Raw genomic sequence first — 20,866 nt, 5'->3', positions numbered from 1 at the left:
AGATGCAATTTTAAAGTAGTGTACAATTCTGCGTTCATTTCCTTCAAATAAAATAGATTGATTGCAGGGCACTGTGATGCTAAATGAAGCCAAAGAGGCTTTTTTTTGATTCCTCCTCAAATCAATCCTAGAAATTATAATGCTGTAAAAGGTTGATCTAACACAATATAATACTTGGATTTATTTGATCAGTGAAATATAAAGTAAATGAATTACTGAGTAATAGTGGGATAAAAGTAAATAAGATACGTTTCTTATTGCAATATTGGAGGAAAGATAGGTCATCATTTGATCTTAGCTCCTAGTACAGTTAATACAAATCGTAGTTGGTCATTAAGTAAAAGTGACTTTTTTTAGACTAGCAAACACAGTATTACTCAGAAGTTACAGGTTTTGCATGTTTTGACAAATCTAATAATTGGATACAGTTGAGAAATAGAAATTTACAATACATGAAAACAATGTGCTATCTTTAATATAATTAACATACAATTAAGTATTTTCAGCAAAGGTTGCATTTCAAGTGTGGAAGGGAACTTCTGCATTATAAAAAGAATTCGCTTTCTCTCCTATGAATGCTTTGGTTTTCTAGGTTCAAGGATCTATGTGCTGTTTATCTTGGAAAGGCACCAGATAGATGTTTGTTTTTATTTCAGTATCTTTAAAAAAGAATGCTTGTATCCATGTTTATTTCATCACTTGAGTTGCTTTTGTTCCAAGTAGTATCTGGAAGAACAGAGGCTAGTTCAGAATCTTCTTGAAAATACAAGGTCTGATTTCTTGTACTAAATTTCAGCACTTGGAATTCTGTATTTTATAGTCTACTGTCTCTCCAAATGTAAATTTAGTAAGTCTGCTTGCCAAATAATTTGGCACCAGAATTGTCAGAACTTGAGTTTTTAGGTGTTAGCAATATCACTGCTGGTATTTTAAAATGAAATATTCTTAATGATATTTTGGTCCCAGAATCTTTATATTTTTTACTTGCAGTTGTGAACTACTGGTTTACTTCCTACAGCTGGTTAAAGTAGCCTGGTAGCCTCCTTTTTGTGATATTTATGTTCAGCGTGAATGCTGGGAAAATATTGTTAGATAAATGGAGAATAGTAATTCATTAATGAACCAATCATTAGATGACTATTCATAAGTGGAGAACACATAAGTAGAGAACAGATAGATGGCTAATGTTGGAACACTAACAGATGAATCTTTGGTGGGGTAGAAAGGAGAGGGAAAGGAAAAAAAGAAATTCCTAGTTCAGAAACTCCATCTCTGTGTTAGAATAAGGCAATTTAGTCCCATTCATGAGCACAATTGTTTACCTCCATGCTTTCTGTTCCGGGTTTGTTCAAAGCCCTTCCTCTCTTGGCAGTCAGAAACCTGATTTCCAGTAAAAATTAATTTATGATCAATTCCTTATGATCTAAGAGTATCTTTTATTTTGCCAGAGACTGAGGATTTCTGGCCTAATCGCATTATTGATAAAGATCAGTCTGTTCCATTTTTAGTCCTCTTAGCTAGACCGATTGTCTGCTCATGTGTTGATAAGTGGAGTTATTCCTAGATGATCTCAGTAACCTTCAGCTGAATTTTTCCAGGTTTATTTAACCTGTCATGAACACATTAACAGGAATTGAACCCAGGATTACAGATGTCTTACCAGTGCCTTGTTCATTACTGCTTTCTTGATACTTATTTGGAATGTTATCAGGTGGATTTCAGAATTGTGTTAATCTTTTGCCTGGTCATCACACTGGAGCCTTTTGCTTCTATCATCCTTTGATTATTTCAGTGGGGTTTCTATATTCTTTCATTCTTGTAACACCACCATTTCTAATAAGATTAATGCCTTTCATAATATTAAAGCAACTGCAATTGCTCTTGAAATCTGATCTTGGTATTCTGTAGGTAAAATTTGACATTTTGTGTATTAAACTACTTTAAAATTCTTTTCCAAATTGCCCAGTTCTGTATACTCCTCTTCCAGTAGCCTGTCACAAAAATGTATAAAGTATTACTCTACCAATTTAATTTTACCTTTCTGAGCACCATATATCCTTCAGTACCTACATTTGAATCCCAGTTACTAGTCCACTATGTTGTTATCCACAGTATATTCGATACTGCATCTGATGTCAGTAGTTTTTATTTCTGTATTTTATTCTCTTGCCCAAAATCATGCATTAGTGTACCTTGCAAATGGTTTTTCTTGATATCACTCAGTTTCCGATCCGGATTAGGAATAAGCTCCTTATTAACTGTTTCTACCTGACTACTGTTTCATCAAGGCTGTCCCAAAACATACAAAAGACCTTGTGTTAACAAGTTCTCATGCAGCAAATTGCATTATTAGCTTTTATTTCATGTTCACAGCTGGAACAAAAATGTTCATTGTCTTGTATTACTGAGCTTCCTCTTGTTGTTGAAAACAGTGTTTTGCTTAAGTCTGTATGCTTCAGTATCCTTAAAGGGAAATAGTTATCTGTTCCTCAACCAGTCAAAGAAAACTCACCTCGAAAGTCTTGCAGTATGGTTGTACGACAGACACTTTCGTAACTCACTGGTTACAAAACTGCAAACCTTGCCCTAAGCACTTACTATGTGTTCAACTTCAGGCTGCAGGGAATGAGGACTTGCTCTTTCCTTACTAGTAACTCCAGAATTTGTGTGTGTACATATATATACAAATATATAGTGTCTATATACGTGTCTGCTTTCTTGCATCTTCCCCTTCAAGAAGGCTTCCTATATATGCTCCAAGAAATATAAGTGTTTTAAATGGTGTCTTAAACCACAACAAAGGAGAATAAGTGCAAAACAATTCTTTAAACTTCTCAGAATGATGAATACCAGGAGGGTTTGGTATCAAGGTTACAACCATTAGTTTCAGTCTGTCTCCTTTTCAGTGTACACTGAAGAAAGGTCAGAGACTACATAAAGACAATATTATGAATATTTTTTTAAAGCATTCTCTGGAGATCCCAGCTGCTCTCAACATTGGCTTTCAGGTGTTCTCTTGGGGTGTGTTGGCAGATAGAAACCAGAACTGACAGTAGAAATCCCTTGTGTTTATCAAAGGGAGTATTACCTCTTCAAGTTTTTGTTGTAAACTGGTAAATGACTCTTAAGTGTCTTTTACTCTTAAGTCTCATTAGTGCAATGTGTTATTGAAACAATACAAGAGATACGGTCTCTACAGAGCTGGGAGAATGTCTTACAGAAAACAAAATATTTAGCATAAAATTCTCTATCTGTTTTATATATACATCCTAATACACATGTATGTATATTTGTGCGCACAAACTGAATTTGTATGTGTAAACCAAAACTAGTTATGACAAAACCCTTGCATATTCTTCTTGCTGCCCAGAAGGCAAGCATGGAATTGAACTTGTTACTTGAATCAAGAATGTTGTTCTGAAAAAATGTTGATGACACTATATCCTATAACTTCTGTGACTTCTGTATTTAAGCATTTTGAAAGAAAACCTTTTCTGGTCATTCTAAATGAACTTGTACACTGAATATGGGGAAGAAAATGTGAGACCCAGTTGCCAAAAATCACTGGGTGTCGGTGTGTGTCAGCATGTTCTGAAAAATGCAATCATTTTTATGTTTATAGTGTTTGTCAACAGCTGATAGTCCCCTTGAAAAACTCTTGTTACAAGCGGATTTTGTTGTACTGTTACATAAAGGCAGATGGAAGTCCTCCAAGCACTACAAAGCTCAATAACAATTAACTCTCCCAGCACATACCAGAACACAGAGCATGCTTTTCAGCTAGTATGTCCTCATCAGGTGAATAGGTTGTTGGGTGGAACGGTACACTTATGTGGTTGAAGCACATCTGTCATTCATCCTTCGTTCATAGGGAGTAACAGTTGACTTCTGGTAAATACCGAATGGCACCATATAGTTTAGTGTTACTGCGTTCTTAGTCCTGCGTTAGTAAGGGTACTACTGAATATTGATTTTTGTGTCCTTGGCTGAGTGTCTAATAACATTTCTGTAATGAGAACAGCTGTTAGATCTGTTCTTAGCAGTGTGTTTCCCAATGCTGTTTGTATGACTTGCATACCACATGCCCCGAATCTCATCCTGGAAGAATCATGGAATCACAGAATCGTTAGGGTTGGAAAGGACCTTAAGATCATCTAGTTCCAACCCCCTGCTGTGGGCAGGGACACCCTACGCTAAATCATATCACCCAAGGCCTCGTCCAGCCTGGCCTTGAACACTGCCAGGGATGGAGCATTCACAACCTCCCTGGGCAACCCATTCCAGTGCCTCACCACCCTAACAGGAAAGAATTTCCTTCTTATATCCAATCTAAACTTCCCCTGTTTTAAGTTTTAACCCGTTACCCCTTGTCCTGTCACTACAGTCTCTAATGAGGAGTCCCTCCCCAGCATCCCTATAGGCCCCCTTCAGATACTGGAAGGCTGCTATGAGGTCTCCATGCAGCCTTCTCTTCTCCAGGCTGAACAGCCCCAACTTTCTCAGCCCGTCTTCATACAGGAGGTGCTCCAGTCCCCTGATCATCCTCGTGGCCCTCCTCTGGACTTGTTCCAACAGTTCCATGTCCTTTTTATGTTGAGGACACCAGAACTGCACACAATACTCCAGGTGAGGTCTCAGAAGAGCAGAGCAGAGGGGCAGGATCACCTCCTTCGACCTGCTGCTCACGCTCCTTTTAATGCAGCCCAGGATATGGTTGGCTTTCTGGGCTGCAAGCACTCACTGCTGGCTCATGTTCATTTTCTCGTCGACCAGCACCCCCAAGCCCTTCTCCACAGGTCTGCTCTGAATCTCTTCTCTGCCCAACCTGTAGCTAAGAATGGCTAAGACAATTTGATAGCTTAAACAGCATAGTTGCTCCCATAAAGAGGTTATATTGCCAAAGTCCCCTGAACTTTTAAAGTCAAGGTTTGATGAATTCAGGCATGTTCAAAATGTTTGAACAGGCTACAAGCTCAAACAGAAGCCACACAATTGTTGCAAATTATCTCTGCATAGCTCTCAGTGCAAATAGTGGCAACCTAAAGTAGGGTAAGTGGTAGAATTTATGAACTGGAAGATCTGCTGAGAAACATTAGAGTAAAGCAGATCAAGAGTCTGGTATGCCTTTGTGTACTCCCATTGAAAATATTTTTTGGTGATCTACAGTGACATTGGACTGCATATGCAGTTGGTATGATTTTTCATAAATTTATTATCCTAATGGAATGTAACAGACATATTTTCTATCATTTTATTGAATTTGGTTATGTCAGATCAGGCATGAAACAGTGGAATTTTGTGACTGCACAATTGTAGCCGCACTATTAGACTTCAGTGCTATGTTCTGAGATCTGTAACTGATTAGTTAGTGACTATATTTTGCTAGTGAACATGTGAACTGAACCTGGAGTGTTTTCTACTGTCGTTATCAGACACCCATGTAGGAAAAAAAAAATCCCTTCTTTGCTTTTCTCTAGTTCTTCTTTCTCCTTATACTCTACAGTGGAAATACACTTGTATTCCTGGAATGTGTCTATTCAAATGACACTCTATCCCAGACCGAGTATGTGAATAAATGTTCCCTGGACCTCACCATACACTCAAATATGTGTTGTTTTCTTCTATAGATTTTTTTCCTCCTTCTAGAAAGAAGCAGTAGCACTATCTATCTACAAAGCCTGCATGCAGCATTTACTTCAGGCAATGTACTTTCTGATGGGCAGGTACTAAACAAGATTTACAGGACTTCAATACATGTAGCTGGCAGAACCAGTAGCAGTAATTGATTAACTCTGTTTTAGAGAGAATATTCTCTAATGCCTTCAACAGCATTTTTTGTATACACTTCTCAGAAAATAGTGGACACCAAAGAAAACCCAACAGAACATGGGTTTGCATATAGCTTTGGAATATCTGAAATAATTTTTTGCTGTTTAGATTATGCCCTTTATATAGTGGTATACAATGATGACAAATATATACATTGTATAATGGTCTCCATTCTATGATGGTATACATAGATGACAAAACCTGCTGTTTAGAGGACTTCCTGCTCACATTTATACTATTTTCTTGCTGCCAAAGACTGCTCAGGAAGCTGCTTTTCTTCCTTCTTTCTGTAGATTCTTGTAAATGTTAATTTCAGAGGAAAATGGAAACTTTATGCATAGTACAGATTGTGATTGAGTGGAAGAGAAAGGGGAAACCCAAAAAAGTCTTTCCCTCAAAGTGCCTTTTCATTTTTCAGATGTATACTACTTTTGTTTTCCTGTTTTTCAGCTTTTGGAGCCATGCTAAAACGTGTAAAAACATGGTGATAGGAACCTGTAGGAAAACTGTCAGTACTTAATTTTTGTTCAATATGTATTATATGTTTATGTTTCCTTTGGGTGTGGGTGTCTTTTTCCAACTCAAGAACCAAATGTGTTACAAAAACAGATGTAGTGAAAATAAACAAGAGAAGTCTCATTTCCTTTGGTGAACAGAGTTCACAATTAGCTTGAGTGTAATTTCATGCATGTTGTACCCTATCAAACACATTTGCTGACCAAAGCTTGCTTTCTTGGATTTATCACAACTGATAAAAGATCTGTGATGTCAGACAAGAATTCAGCTACACAGAAGAGGGGGAAAGAGTGGGTCAAATGTAATAACGTATTCTAGATGTTATTCCTGCCAACAATTAATGGGGAAATTCATTTTATGAAGCACTGTTTACAGACTTGACATCTGGAGAACTTCTCAACTTGGACCATTTCCCGTGTGTAGATTTATGTACTACTATTCCTGCCTCTCTTTTCCCTTAAATATTTCACTTTTTCTGATTTGTACCATTCATTTATGAATGAACATGAATTATTCTGCTGCTGTGATTTCTTTTAGGATTCCAGGTGCATAAAAATCTTAAATGCTTGCTAAAATGGACATTCAAAGTATCAGAAAGTATCAGTGGGTACATTCTGAAATTTCTAGAGATACGCAAGAATTTAGGAAGGTTTTGATTTTATTTTATTATTTTTTTTTAACTTAAAGTTCTGTTAGTCTATGACAGAGATTCAGAGTAGATACCCTCAGTAGGATCCCTGCAGTTTAGAGTCCTAGCAGGATAAGTTCTTTTTCTTCTCTTTCCAGATAGCTGTCCTTCACAGTTGTTAAATGTTTTTGAATCGCATAATCCTGGTTTACTGTGCATTAGATATTATATTCAGTGGTGTATGCTTGTGCCTTATCCAGTTTCTTTTTTAGTCTAGTGAAAGTTTACAATACTTTGAACATTTCAGTTCTTTCAGTGTGACAATTGATTTAGTGTGGTCTCCAATCTTTTCTTCCTGCCCTGAATCATAGCATGTTGTCAGGGGTATTCATTCAAGATAAAGACAGATACCTGTGCCTATTGGAGCAAGAAACTGTCACAGAATCACAGACAAGTTTGGGTTGGAAGGGACCTTAAAGCTCATAAAGTTCCAACCCCCTGCCATGGGCAGAGACACCTTCCATTAGAGCCGGTTACTCCAAGCCCTTTCCAACCTGGCCTTGACCACTGCCAGGGATGGGGCAGCCGCAGCTTCTCTGGGAAAACTGTGCCAGCGCCTCAGCACCCTCACAGGGAAGAACTTCTTCCTACTATCCAACCTCAGTCTTCCCTCTGTCAGGTTAAAGCCATTCCCCTTGTCCTGTCCCTACTGGCTCTTGTCCAAAGCCCCTCTCCAGGTTTCTTGTAGGTCCCCTTTAGGCACTGGATCTGCTCTAAAGTCTCCCTGGAGCCTCCTCTTCTCCAGACTGAAGAAGCCCAACTCTCAGCCTGTAATACAAATATTACAAGAGTAAGATAGGAATGCAGGGGAACAAAGACCTTGATCTTCATTGTCTCAGAAGAGTAAAAATATCAGTACTCTATTCCTTTCTTGTCTGGTGATTAATTTAAATAATTATTAGCGCAAGAGTTCTGGTGAAATCCTGCCCCACTGAGAGCAGTGCTCTCAGCCCATGGAATGCCTTTATAAAACTATAGTATTTAAACAGTTTGTAGAGAGCAGCAAACAAACTAACAGTTTGTTAGTGTCTTTGCAGAATAAATAATTACTACTCTTAATATTGATGCTGATACTACTGCTGTATGTATTCCGTCTTTGTTTTCATTTGGTGTAAGATAGTCTCTCACTGGTAACATTTCAGTCCTCACTACTCTCTGTCAAGAAAATAAAGTTATGGAAGAAGTGAGTTTTTATTTTACTAACTTCTGATAGTGTCAGGTGACAAGTAAATCTGAACAAATCTCTTGCATCAAAATCAAGAGCAGGAAGTCTTGCTTCCTTTCAGCAAGTAGCGTGTTGTACCTAGGGGCAAATAGACCTTTTCCGATTCTTACTCAGTTACTCTCAGCGTTGATGACTAATGACATATTTTGGCATCAAAACCCATCAATTCTCAAGGCTATGTGTTACTGAATTCCAGGTTTTTAGAATGAACATTGCAAAAGGTCTTTGATTTCCGTGTGGAAGTTCAGTAGGTGATAATTGGTGAGTTTTCGCTCATGCTGTTAGAAAATATTCTAAAACCTTTTAAAATCTGATGCTATTCTTAGTAGTTATTTTGTGCAGGAAACCTTAATTTTGTATCCTGTATTTACAGATTACTGTTCAATAGAGTAGATTTTATTTGAAGAATATGAATGAAAAATATTTAACTTGACCTTTAAAGCAGTGATTTCCATTTCATCAGATCTCATAGCTTACATTTTAGTCACTATTTTCAAATGGGAACAGACATATTAGCTTACTGATATTTATTTTCATTTAGGGTGTAGGTACATTTATCTTTAATGCCATGTCAGACATTGCCCCAGTGTTACAGTATTTTAACATGAAGACTTTTTCTGATTTCCCATTTCCTCCTTCAGTCTCATGGCAAGTATCCTAAACATCTGAAGCTGTCATGGGTCATAAGTGCACATTGCTGACACGTTCACTCCTAACCTTCTTTTGTAACTGAAAAAAACTGCTTGCTCTAAATCAAACATAAACTCCATGATGCATCTTACCCTTTATGTCAGGGTGTATCTGGAATATAGTAGCTTGTGTTTTTCCTCTTTGCTAGGAACAAAAGACGCTGTATCAGTTCTCCATCTGGTAGGAGTCATAGAATGATAGAATACCAGGTTGGAAGGGACCTCAAGGATCATCTGGTCCACCTTTTTGAGGCAAGCATGAGCTAGATTAGGTGGCCCAGCATTGCCTATTTCCAGGAACAAATGTTTTGACAGGATTCACTGGAGCTGCCATGCTTTACCCTAGCTAGACAGCATTGTACATTGCTGCAGGATATGGCACATTGATTTGCCAGTGCTCCTGGAAGTGTTGGGGAAACTGTAGCTCTCCTGCATTGGAATGCAACCTTATTTTCAACTATTTCACTTGTTTAGCTTGAAAGGAGAGAGTAGCCTGTATGGCTACAGACTATATACTGGTTACGGGGCCTGGAGTAGAACAACTCTTGACATAAAGGTGAAGAGCCTTTGTGCTCCACTGGGACTTGATGTGCTGTTTATAAACACATGCTTTCAGAACATAATAGGTAAGTACATGGATTTGTTTGCTTGCTAGTGATGATCCTGGAAGGGCTATGGAAAAGAGATGCAGCTCAGTTGTGTGCTGTATTGTTGGCAATGCACTTACTGTAAGGTCACGTTTCTGTTGTGGGATAGTGGCACATCCTCCAAAATCCTGATCATAGCCAACCATTTGAAAATGCGTTTACCTCAACCTATTGTACTGCGAGCTGCTGCAGCTTGTCTTCAGGTGATACTGCCACTAGATTATTCCTTTCTTCATATTTTAAACACAGGCATTTAGACATGTTTGAAAGCTGTAAGGCATTGTGTTCTCTAATCTGATCAGAAAGGAATAGTGCAAATACAAAGAATCTGTTATGCCATGTATCCTTAAATCACTTGACTGAGGTGTTGCCTTACTCAAGTGTGTTTCTGGACTGTGAAGGTGTCCCCTTATTTCCATATCTCTAACACTGAATAATAAAAATACTATATTTAATAGCCATAGCGCATCCGGAAAATGTCCTCATGTCACTCTCTGTGGCAAGCTAACAATCTTCATGAGGTTTGTTGACTTTGTACAGTTATTTCATTCACACTTACTTAATTTTATTACAAAACTAGCTCCCAGTAATCTGATCTTTAACACAAATCAAATTATTTCCATGTTTTATGTGGAACCACTTTTACATGTTCTGTGGTCTTAATACATTCATACTTTTTTCAAACCAGGATAAGAAGTAGTCATTAAAGGCATAATCGGCGTTCTAAACAATGGTAGTAGTTATCTTCAACAAACGTTTCTGTGAAATGAGGATAAAGACTGTTTCAGTTTTATGTGTTCCTGTCAGCTAATTTATCACCTCTTTTCCTTAATTATGCACCAGTGGAGTTGTTTTGTTACATAAACACCACATTAAGGTTCTTCCATTTTCAACTAGGTGGTTGTGCTACGATCCCAGAGTCTGATTTAGAGGAAAGAACAGTTGTACTGTGCTCCACAGCAATGTTTCCCCATCATGGACAGATCACAAAGCAGAAATCCAAGCCTGGTAAGAAAAGGAAAATTACTTTGTTTTATTTAGAGGTGTACAGCTCATATTTTCAGAGTGCTTGTGGACATAGGAAATAAATTACATATGTCAGGCTTTATTAACATAATTTCCATTTTTTCTTGTGATAAAAGTATGATGTGTAGGATTCCGAGTATATTCAGCTTCTATCAAGAACAGTTAAACTCTAGAGAACAGTCTTGGAATTAAATAACTTCACAGTTGAAAGGTTTTGTGCTGCATAACACTTGAATGGGATTCTCACAGGTTTTATTTCCAACCTCTTCCACAGAAGAGGCAAAATGAAGCTGAGGATATTTTTGTGCAATAAAGGCTGCTTTTCGCTGCAGGATGGTTGTTAGACTTTGTGCCAGGTGATTAAAGCACAGTCATTACTTATCTTTTGCGGGGAGACTTACTAGAATTTCAGAAAAATATTATTGGTTATAATCAAATGAAATTATACCAGCTATAAAATACACTGCATACAGCGGTGACACGTATTCTGGAAAGACTTCATGCTGCCGGGAACTGTGATATAGTGTTAACATCTTTTAAAAGCAGCATTGTGAAGTAGTACATTGCAGTTTAATAAAGTGCCTGGTAAGTTCTTAAGCTTTGACTGCAGCTATTTCCCATTTTGTTTACTAACTTTTACCTTCCCTCCGTTTTCCCTCCTCATTGTCTGATTTTGTCCTTTAGTACCTATTTTTAAATGTATTTGAATGTGGTTTGTAAATCAGATGTGTTCATTATAGATTGCTGTTGAAGTTAAGAGCTTGCAACCAGTGGTAGTCAGAAACTCCTTATACATCTGCAAAAAACAGTTAATTGTGTTTAAAATATATTCAGCTGCTTGTTTGCCCGGCTGACTGTTGCACAGACAGGCAGAGAGTTGAAATATATAGATAATTGCAATAGTAGAATTAATAATAGTAAGTTTTTAATAGTGGGCAAGGAAGAAGGCTATCTAATGCAACAGTATAGTAATGCCACAGTGTAACTTGAAACTCCAAAATGAGTATCTGCTTGCACAGACGACCTGAAAAATCCCCTGAAGGCCTAGAGCTCTGTTCTAGAGTGCTAATTACTTCCAGTCCTTATGGGCTTAAGGTCATGAGAAGGAGGGAAGCTGTCAAAGTTGAGATACGTGGAGTTCAGTCCTTGTCATCTGGCTGTATGAATTACCCTTCTGGTAATGGAAAAGGATATTGTCTCTTTGATGTATGATAGAATCCTGATAAAATTCCAACTTTGGGCAACTAGACCAATAAATCCAGAACATATGGCAGGCAATCTTCATCTTCCTTCAGATGAAGCTCATCTTTGTTCTTCAGTAGGTGGTGTTCTGCTGTTTTGAAATAACCTCATTGCTGAAAAGACAAGCACAAGAGGAAAAGTGTAGAAATGTATTCATGTGACCCAGAAGCAGCAGCATGGGCACCTGCATATTCTACTGTAGGTCTTAGCCTGTGATAAAAATAGAGACTTACATCACATAGCTGGCTGTTGTTACTTTGTGGCTGTAAAAGGCAGAATGAAAACTTTGAAAGCTTTAAAAAAACCACCCCAAAGTCATTAAGTTTACAGCCATGTGTTATACCAATGAATCTAATTCATTCATGGTAAGAATTGACTGCCATCTGCCAGTTAGTGCTACAGTGTGGAGAGTAACTAGAATATCTGCCACTGAGCTGTCTGGAAATTCTAATTACTAAGAGCAGTGTGTAAGAGCCAAGGGAGCTACTTAAGCCATAAGGTAACACTAGGCATGAAATCACAGTGTTGCAGTGTTTTTCTGTACATGATATTTTTGGCCTGAATTCTGGTTCGGGCACCAGAGACTGCAGCAAGACCATGGTGATTACAGTGAACCCTTAAAGAGTATTTGTTGTGTCTTATGTATCTTTGTATGAGTTTGCATTTAATTTAACTATGTCCAGTCAATAAGTGAAAAAAGGGTCAAAGTTGAGTAAAAATTATTTTCTTGATATATCATCATTCATTTCCTGGGGGGGTTTGAGATAGATTTTGCTTGTAAGTTAAGAGTTTTGTTTTCTTTTTGAAGATGGCTTTGCTATTCATATCTCTAGCTATAGAGGTAGTTTAATTATACTGACTTGAGAGAGTTTTCTGCTGATATTTTGCATTGGACTGTGTCAGCTGAACTGGTATGTCATGCCTTGGCTTTGTCATAAAAAAGTCCCAAAGTTTAATGACAGAAGTTTAAATAGATAAAAGTAGGTTGTGGTTACACCACCAAATAGTTCAAGACTGATGAGAAAAAACAGGATCTTTTCAGCTGTAGACGGGTATGTACATGGGCACAATGGCTGGTAACCTTGTGTAGGAAACTTGAGGAGAAACATGTCTAGTAAAAGAGTGCATGCACAGAGGAAGATGGAAATGAATTTGATAACATGAGCTGATCAAGTTAGAATATTCCAAAGTATCCTGTAGGTCATATGAGACCTTCAGCTGAATACTCAAGAATACCACCCGTTGAAATGGAGTGTGAAGTGCTGTTATGTACTTGCTCCATCTGGTGCCGGACCAAACCTTAGCAACAGGATTTTGTACAGGTTGAATTCTGTTCACAGTAGAATGTAGTGTTGGAGGAAGGAACGTGGACACCCTTGCTTCCAGTTAAATTGCTTGTGTGGATAAATCTGCTGAGGAGAAGTGCTGTTGAGAAGGTTGGAATATAGGGCTATTATGAGCGAGGAGGAAGCCTCAAGACTTTGAGGGGACCTAAATTCTGTTACAGACTGTGAGCTTCCTATGAGCTTGTCTATTACTGCTGTGGCTGCTTCTTGCATAGCTAATGTTCAGTTAGTCTTGAGCTAGCTAACTGCAGTACCGCTAGCAACCTACTTGTGATAGTATGGCATTGAACCCTGGCTGTAGAATTTACCAAAACTCAAAAGTTCAACAGTGAATTTGCATGAAACTCTTGCTGCTCATAAGTGTCTGAGCTTGCTAATCTCTTGTTAGTGAGATGTAGTGTGTACTGTATGGACGTGACAGCCAGTCACTGCATTGTACACTAGAATGTTCTTTGGTCATGCTGAGAGCTTTTTAGCTTTAATGAGTAGACATGGACATGAAAATATGCCTTCAAATATGTTGTATGAGCTAGGCAAATAACTGTGAGGGAAATGAGGGACAGACCTGGAAGACTGTGCTGTGCTATGGGGAAGTATGCTGTAGGGTAGCATCCTGCCACAGACTTGTGAGTTACCTCATACAGAGTATTAGATTGAGACTTTCCAAGCAGCTGCTAAGCATGTCAATGAGGCTTTTGGCTTTGTTTGGAATAATTATTTAGGGCAGCAGAAAGTAGCATCTAGTTTGCACATTGCAAGTCTGTGCAAGGAGAGAACGAATGGTTCTGGGCCAGGTCAGAGTCTCTTTGGAAGGGGAATTCATGGCTGTATGACACTTTCTTTTTATTGCTGAAATGGTTTGCCTTGACTGTTTTTTTCTTACTTGTTTTTTTCCAATCCAAGTATGTTGTGATTCCATGGTAAAGAGTGGGATCAGGTTCATGCTGTTTGAAAGTTGATGATATTACTGCAGTTATAGGAGTAGCTTCTTGCCAACAGCTTTTGCTTTGAGTGGGTACAAAGGTACTCCCTTGAGCGCTCTCTGTCCCAGTGAATGGAAAATTCTTCCTGCTTACCCCCACAGGGCACAGAGTTTGTGTGCGCTGCATTTGGAGGAGTAGTGTTAGCATGTTAAATCTATCCCTGCAAACTTTGATCTTAGTGCTTTGGTTACAGTGTGGACAATGAGCACAGATTTCATCATGGGCTGCAGAAGCACGGTGGAGAGATTGAATACAATTTGAAGTCCACTTTCAAGTCTCTTGTTACAGCATTGCTTCTTCCATGAGCTCACAGCTACAATACTAGTGCAGATACAACATGATCACAAATGCAGTGATTGTCGGCTCTTTCATGTGGGTCCTATGCACTTCCTTTCTCTTTGTTATGCTGTTCCCTACATGTTCCATTTTCTTCTTTACAAGTTATGAATTTCTTCCTAGAGTTGCAGTCTGCTTGAGTGGTGTGACTGCAAGGATAACTTTTCATATGTTCTAGATGATAACAACTAATGGAGATTTGCAGAACTCCACTTCCCAAGTTCTCCCTTGAATGTTTCTGATTAAATGAGTTGAAAATGGGGTTCGTAGCAAATAAGTGTAAGGAAGTTCTTGCACCTGCTGGCTTTCTAGAGACATCTCTAAGGGATATGGTGAACAACCTTGCTCTGAACAATTAAACTGTGCAGGTGATGAGCTCTAGGATGAAATAATGACTTATGTATTGATCAGGATATAGCCCTTTAAGTATTCTGTGTTCCTGATGTGCTACTGCTGCATGCTACTTACTATGAAAGAAAATTTCCTAAGACGCATTTTTCTAATGAATACAAATATTCCTACTGAATATTTTAGGCAGAAAGGATCTGGTTGCTCTTTTATGAGTAAAGAGTTTTATGCTGGTAAATCATGAGTAACTCCACTAAGTTAATGGAAAAGTAGACAAAAACTTAGTATGAATAAAAGAATTATTGGGCTGGAAAATGACTGCGGTTTTTTTTTTTTTGTTGTTTTGTGGGGGTTTTGCTGGGTTTTTTTTTTGTTTTTTTTTTCTTTTTTTGGTGGAAGAGTGGTGCCACTTTGCAGTTTGCTTACTCATTCTGGATTTTACAGTGCTGGGAGTCAGATATGTCAATTGTCATGTCATGCAGCTGTTGGAATTCTCACAACTTGTAAGACTGGATTTTCCTGGCAGGATTTTCCACCAAGGATCCTGTAAATCTATCCTGTAAATGACCCATTTGAACAAAAAAGAACTCCTAAATGTTGAAGGGAAATATTTGCCTGACTTTTATGCTAATTCAGAATAATCATTGTCTTTTCTTGAGAAAGCGACCAAGAACATGGCCTCATATTTACATTTATTGTTTAAATACAAATAATTCTGAGGAGCTATTCATGAGAGCAAATGAACCAAAGGTTTAGCATTTGCGCTCGCTACTGTGCTGCCACTGTTTTTAGTTGAAGTTTTTATATTTTGCTATCATGCAAATATTTAGATGACTTAAAGATTAGATTTCAAAGTTCTCATCTTGTATATTTAGAAAAGTAAATAAGCTTTCACAGTTTAATACTCCTCGCATCTAAGACCAAGAACAGTTTCAGCATTTATATTTATGTATTGGAATAGATTTTTTAACTGTCTTTAATTTGAAGCATCTGGCTTGTTACATTTGATTAAATACATGGGCAGCTATACATAAATGACTGTGAGGCTGAGATATAAACTCCAGTAAAACAAGACATTCTGAGACAAATTCTCAAACAGTGCTCCAAAGTTGCACCCAGACTTTGCACAGCTGCAGATTTTTTCTTGCAAGTTTTACTTAGCACTTTTTATTTGTTGTATTTGTTACTTTATCTACAGCATTGCATGACAGCGTTCATGTAGATGTGGTGGGTGCTGTTTAAGAGGATCATTCAGCTTTACTCTTCTAATCAGAGACTGCTGGACTCAATTAATATGCCTGGATAATTTTAGGAACTACTACATGAGATTCCAGCCCACGAAGATGCTTAATTATACAAGGCTGTGTAAACAACTCTGTTAGTAAACAGCTAATTTTCTTTAAAGGTCTAGTGGCACATTTAAATTTAGCTGTGTGCTTCATTTTTTCATGAATCATCATTTACGTGAATACACGACTGTGTGAAATGCCAGCTGTAAAGCACCTCATCACAAAGTGAAAGAATACAAGATGAAGTTCTGTGATAGTGTTTCATTTGTTTGATTTCAGAAAGGAATATTCTTAAAACACTTGGCTTTGTACAAACAGTAAGATGGTAAAGAACTTTTGGATTGAAATTGTTGCCAAATCAACTGAGTCTTCTATTTCTGTACTGTTCTTAATCTTATCTTTTACCTACACAAATGAGAACAGGCATATCTTCAACTTGTTTTAAAGGATGTTTAAATAATCTCCAAAACATGTCTGTGAAAGATTTCTGTTTGCTCTAGATCAGACATATTTTATTTATAGATTGGACTAATAACTGCACTAGATTTTCAACATACACAAGGAAGATTCAGATGGCCTTACTACTGTTATTGTAATTATCATTGTTTGCTACACTGGTAATCATTTGGATACTGATATTCTTGCCAATTACAGCAAAAGTATTTTCAAATACATGGCCAAGCAATTAACTTTTTCGGTTAGGCATTATAATAGGACAGAAATCAATGCTAATAGTAACTGAGTTCTACATGAGATTAAACAAAAGGGAGATGTATAAATTAAGCTAAAGATCATTTTGGAAAAATGTACGTGCTGTCTGGAATAGGATTTCATGCCCATAATGAGCTTTCAAAACAATCAGTCGAATGAATCAGTGTTGTTGGCAACGCACTTTTCAGCTGTCCATGGCCACAGTTTTGAACCTGAACTTTTGTCCCAGGTCTGGTTACTACACTCATGACCATAAGACCACTCATAAGAATAACAGGTCTGACTTTAGGCTTATTGTTTGAAAATCACTGAAGGACCAATTAACGGGTCTCTTTTGAAGTAGTAAATGTACTTCGGACAATTTGAGTTCAGTTTCAAGCATTTTTATGAGACAGTTGCAGGACAATATTTCGTCCTTGAGCTAACGAAGAGTCTTGAATTAGAAATGAATCCTTCAAAAATGTGGAAACCTGTGATGGCCTAAGGTAAGTGAAAGCTCCTTCAGGACATAACCTTATTAGTAGCTCAGTTCTGTAATTCCCACTGATGTATTGTAGCACTGTGAGACTAGATCCTTGTTTCTTTCTGTCTCAACATTGCTATGTAATAGGAAAGATACCAGGAGCCTGCAGCTGGGCCCACCTAATACTTTAAAATTGCTAAGCTAATTGTTTCCACAAGAAAAGGTGCAAAGAAAATCACTGGGCTACAAAAAGCCTATTTTTCTGGGGAGAGCTGAAGAGATTTATGGAGGTTTTCTTTTCCACAGAGTATTTTTCTAAAGAGCAGTACAGCTTAAGAGATTAATGTGAGAATTCCTTCATTAAGTCAATACCAAATGAAGTGCAGTTTCTCTTTAGCGGGAGTTTTTACATACCTCTCCTGTGAAATGTAATATAACATGTGGGAATGTAGGAAGTCTTACTTATGTTCTTGTATTTGCAGATTCAAGTATATCATAATGTGTATTATCCGCTGCAGTAGGTAGAGAGATCGATCTCTTCTGTTTGCGCCATGCCAGTGGTTGTGGTGGTGTTTTGCAAAATGTTTCCTTCAAAGGCCAAAGAAAGTCTGACTAATTCCAGTTTGTTTCATGGGTTGTCTCAGAAATTGCTATGAGATCACAGAAAAAAAGTATGAAATGAACAAGTCATGGTAGGGAGAGCCCTCAACTTCAGTGACTTTAATGGAAAAAAAAGGTTTAGAGCAGTTTTATGATTCGAGAAGACACTCAAAATTATTAGCAAAAGATTGCTATTGTTGCAGTTAGTGGAGCAGTGAAATGCAATGCAGCGTATAACAACATACTCATGGCCATGTCCAAAGTTTTTGGAATCTATGAAGGCGCCTTTCCTTATTCTTATCAAGTCCTGAAAATGAAACTGCTGATGGATACTAGAAGATGAGAAGCACATAGAAGTGGCATGCTAAATATGGAACAAACTGAAAATCAAAGTTAAACGTGTTGTTACAAATTCTGAATAGGTTTTGTGTGCAAGAAAGGGGAATTGTAGCACAATGCAAAGAATACTAAAAAAAAGATAATTTTAAAGCTTTTTATGTGACCAAATATTGTTCCTTATATTTCCTTGGCAGTTGTCTTGCATAACTATGGACTTAAGATAAGTAGATGATTGTCTGTCACTAGGATTCATTCACTTGCTCAACTTCTGCTAGTAAATATAGGCAGAGCAGAAACTAGTCTTACTTTTCTGTAGTTGCTGCTACTTTTGATCTGTGCTGGGGAAGGCTGATGCTGTTTTCCTTACTGGTGTTTGTAAGATTTCTTATACTGCTTTTGTTTTCTCACACCAGTTATTTCCTCCATCATAAGAAGTGTTTCCATCTAAAGTGACCACTGCAGATACACCCAGTTCTTTGTTTCTGGTAATTGTGAACCGCTGGCTGTTGTTTTCTCTAGCTGTGGCAAAACCTTTCCATTGAATAGTCAGTAAAGCTTGTTTCTTAAGGTATCTGCTTTCCCACCTAATGCTGACTTCTGAATAAACTTTTTATACCTAATTTTTTGTCTAATGGGGAAATGATCATTTTGTCCAGAATGCGGATAGCTTTGAATTTCACATGTTGTTTGGATTAGTGCATTATTCCTGGCTTCACTTCTTTTGTCTGATCTTTGTTGGTTAATGAGATAGAGCACAGATATCTGTGCTGCTTTGTCGACATTATGGAAGAGTATGTATGAAATTTACTTTCTACTATTTATTCTTTGTGTGCATTTGTGTTAGATGTTAATGGCTCCTGTATGCTGTTGGCAGTCTTTGAGAAAAAAAAAAGAATAAAAGGATAGAGAAATGAATCAAAACATTTGAATGCTCTCTCATCATTCCAAGTCCTGAAAATCGAGGAGGATTTAATGGCTGCCAGGTATATTATCAATTCCTAGTCAGTTGTTCAAAGCCCTTGGACAACAAGGTTGACAGGCAGAGGAGAATTTTAGCTTCAAAAATAATCATATAAAGAGGTAATTAAAATGAAGATGTTCAATAGCACAAACCAGAGCCAAGCACTCGAATTTAAAACCTCCTCTACTGCTGAAAACCAGCACTGTGAGCTTTAGGGAATCCCCAAAACTCATTGAGTGCTCCATGGAGTTTTTCTGATGCAGAAACTTGGGGATGGAGTTGGATGGCTGAAGTTTTATATTAAAGTCAGATTACACATCATAAAGGTTACTTCTGTCCTCAAACTGTTTCACTAACTTTCTCAGAATCTTAAAGTTAATACTAATGTAAGTGCTTGACATATCAGATGAGTATTAGTTAAATCCAGGATGAGGCTGTAAAATGGTTTTCCAGGTCTTTTTTCCAGGTTACACAAAATGCCAAGACTCGCTTTATAGCTTGTCAACATTGGCCACCAAAGGGAGATTAGCTCTAGGTCTTTAGAACTGTTTGCTGGAAAAAAAAAAAGAAAAAAAAAAAAGACATTGTGAGGTGTTAGAGGTTATTTTCCAAAGTATCTTCTTTTAGAAATAATTTTAGTGTCTTGCGCCCCTTTCTCCCCTCCCAGTTCCAGAAGGCAGACATCCATATTATGAGCTAATGGCTGAAACTTTCTTTAGAGAAATGAACTGTTTTTTGAGATACCAGATTGCATGAAAACACCTGAAACTGCTAATATCAGTTCTTTCTCCCTGAGGGTGACTCTGCAACCTCTTGAAAAATAAGGGATTTCAATGGAAACATTGACTGTCTTTTAAAGAACTGCTGACATGCCTGAAATGAGGGAGCACATTCCCACATGCTCTTTGTTGGAGAGTGTTACTGGAATTGCAAATAGGTTTTCCAGGTCATTTTGTGGAAATTATCAGTGCCATTATTAGCCACTTTGGAGCATTGCTAGAGCTTTGAATTGTCAAGGAATGGGCATTTTGCTTATACGGATAATATATAATGCCAGAGTGTATCGTCTTAGTTAAATAATATTGTGAATAGTACTGAAATGTTTCCAGAGTTGGTATCAGCAATTTTTTCCTCTTAATTATTAGAATAAAATATTCAAAATGTTACTGCACCATCAAGGATGTACAGCTCAGAGCTCTTCTATAGAGGCAATGGGATGTCCATGTTTGTACAGGTAGGTGATATTGTGATGCTATGGCTGACAGGTCTCAGAAGTGGCTTGAACCCCAGATCCCAGTAGTCTCAAAAGTTCTTCTCACTTTGCTATGCTGGAGCAGTACCCGTGCCAGTTATGTTGGCTGTAGTTCTCAAAACCGGTCACTTGAAATGGACAGTAAAACCTCTTAATTTCTAGTTGTATTCGGTAGTGTTAAGAGCTCTTCCGCAGTTTTTTGAATGAGTGGGGACACAATTCCCCAATGTCAAGGTATGTCTAATTCACAGAAGACAATATTCTGCTTTTAATAAGAATGTCTTTTGGGGCCCTACCTCTGTGTGCTATCACAACTATCATAGCTGGTGGCCTGTCACAAACTCTTTTTGGTTCTTTACTTGGTTGTGAGATACAG

The 20,866-nt window shown here is 37.7% G+C and overlaps 1 protein-coding gene across 7 annotated transcripts in view; it reads left to right on the top strand.

Annotated features, from left to right (window-relative positions):
- The window catches only part of BBS9 (Bardet-Biedl syndrome 9), a 261,788-nt gene that overhangs the window by 144,277 nt on the left and 96,645 nt on the right, over positions 1–20,866 (top strand). For 6 of the 7 annotated variants that reach the window (XM_061464765.1, XM_061464763.1, XM_061464761.1 and 3 more), the window contains one exon: positions 10,492–10,602. The exons of the other annotated variant lie outside the window; for it this stretch is intronic. In XM_061464765.1, the coding sequence (XP_061320749.1) occupies positions 10,492–10,602 (111 nt within the window). The remainder of the gene's footprint in view (positions 1–10,491; positions 10,603–20,866) is intronic. 7 annotated transcript variants of the gene reach the window in all.

Source organism: Pezoporus flaviventris, unplaced genomic scaffold (assembly GCF_033815535.1).
Source record: "Pezoporus flaviventris isolate CSIRO_AGI_PZ_B2104156 unplaced genomic scaffold, CSIRO_AGI_Pfla_v1 ptg000037l, whole genome shotgun sequence".
Taxonomy (NCBI): domain Eukaryota; kingdom Metazoa; phylum Chordata; class Aves; order Psittaciformes; family Psittacidae; genus Pezoporus; species Pezoporus flaviventris.
Note: the sequence above shows the minus strand (reverse complement) of the source record. Positions and strands in the feature narration are given on the sequence as shown.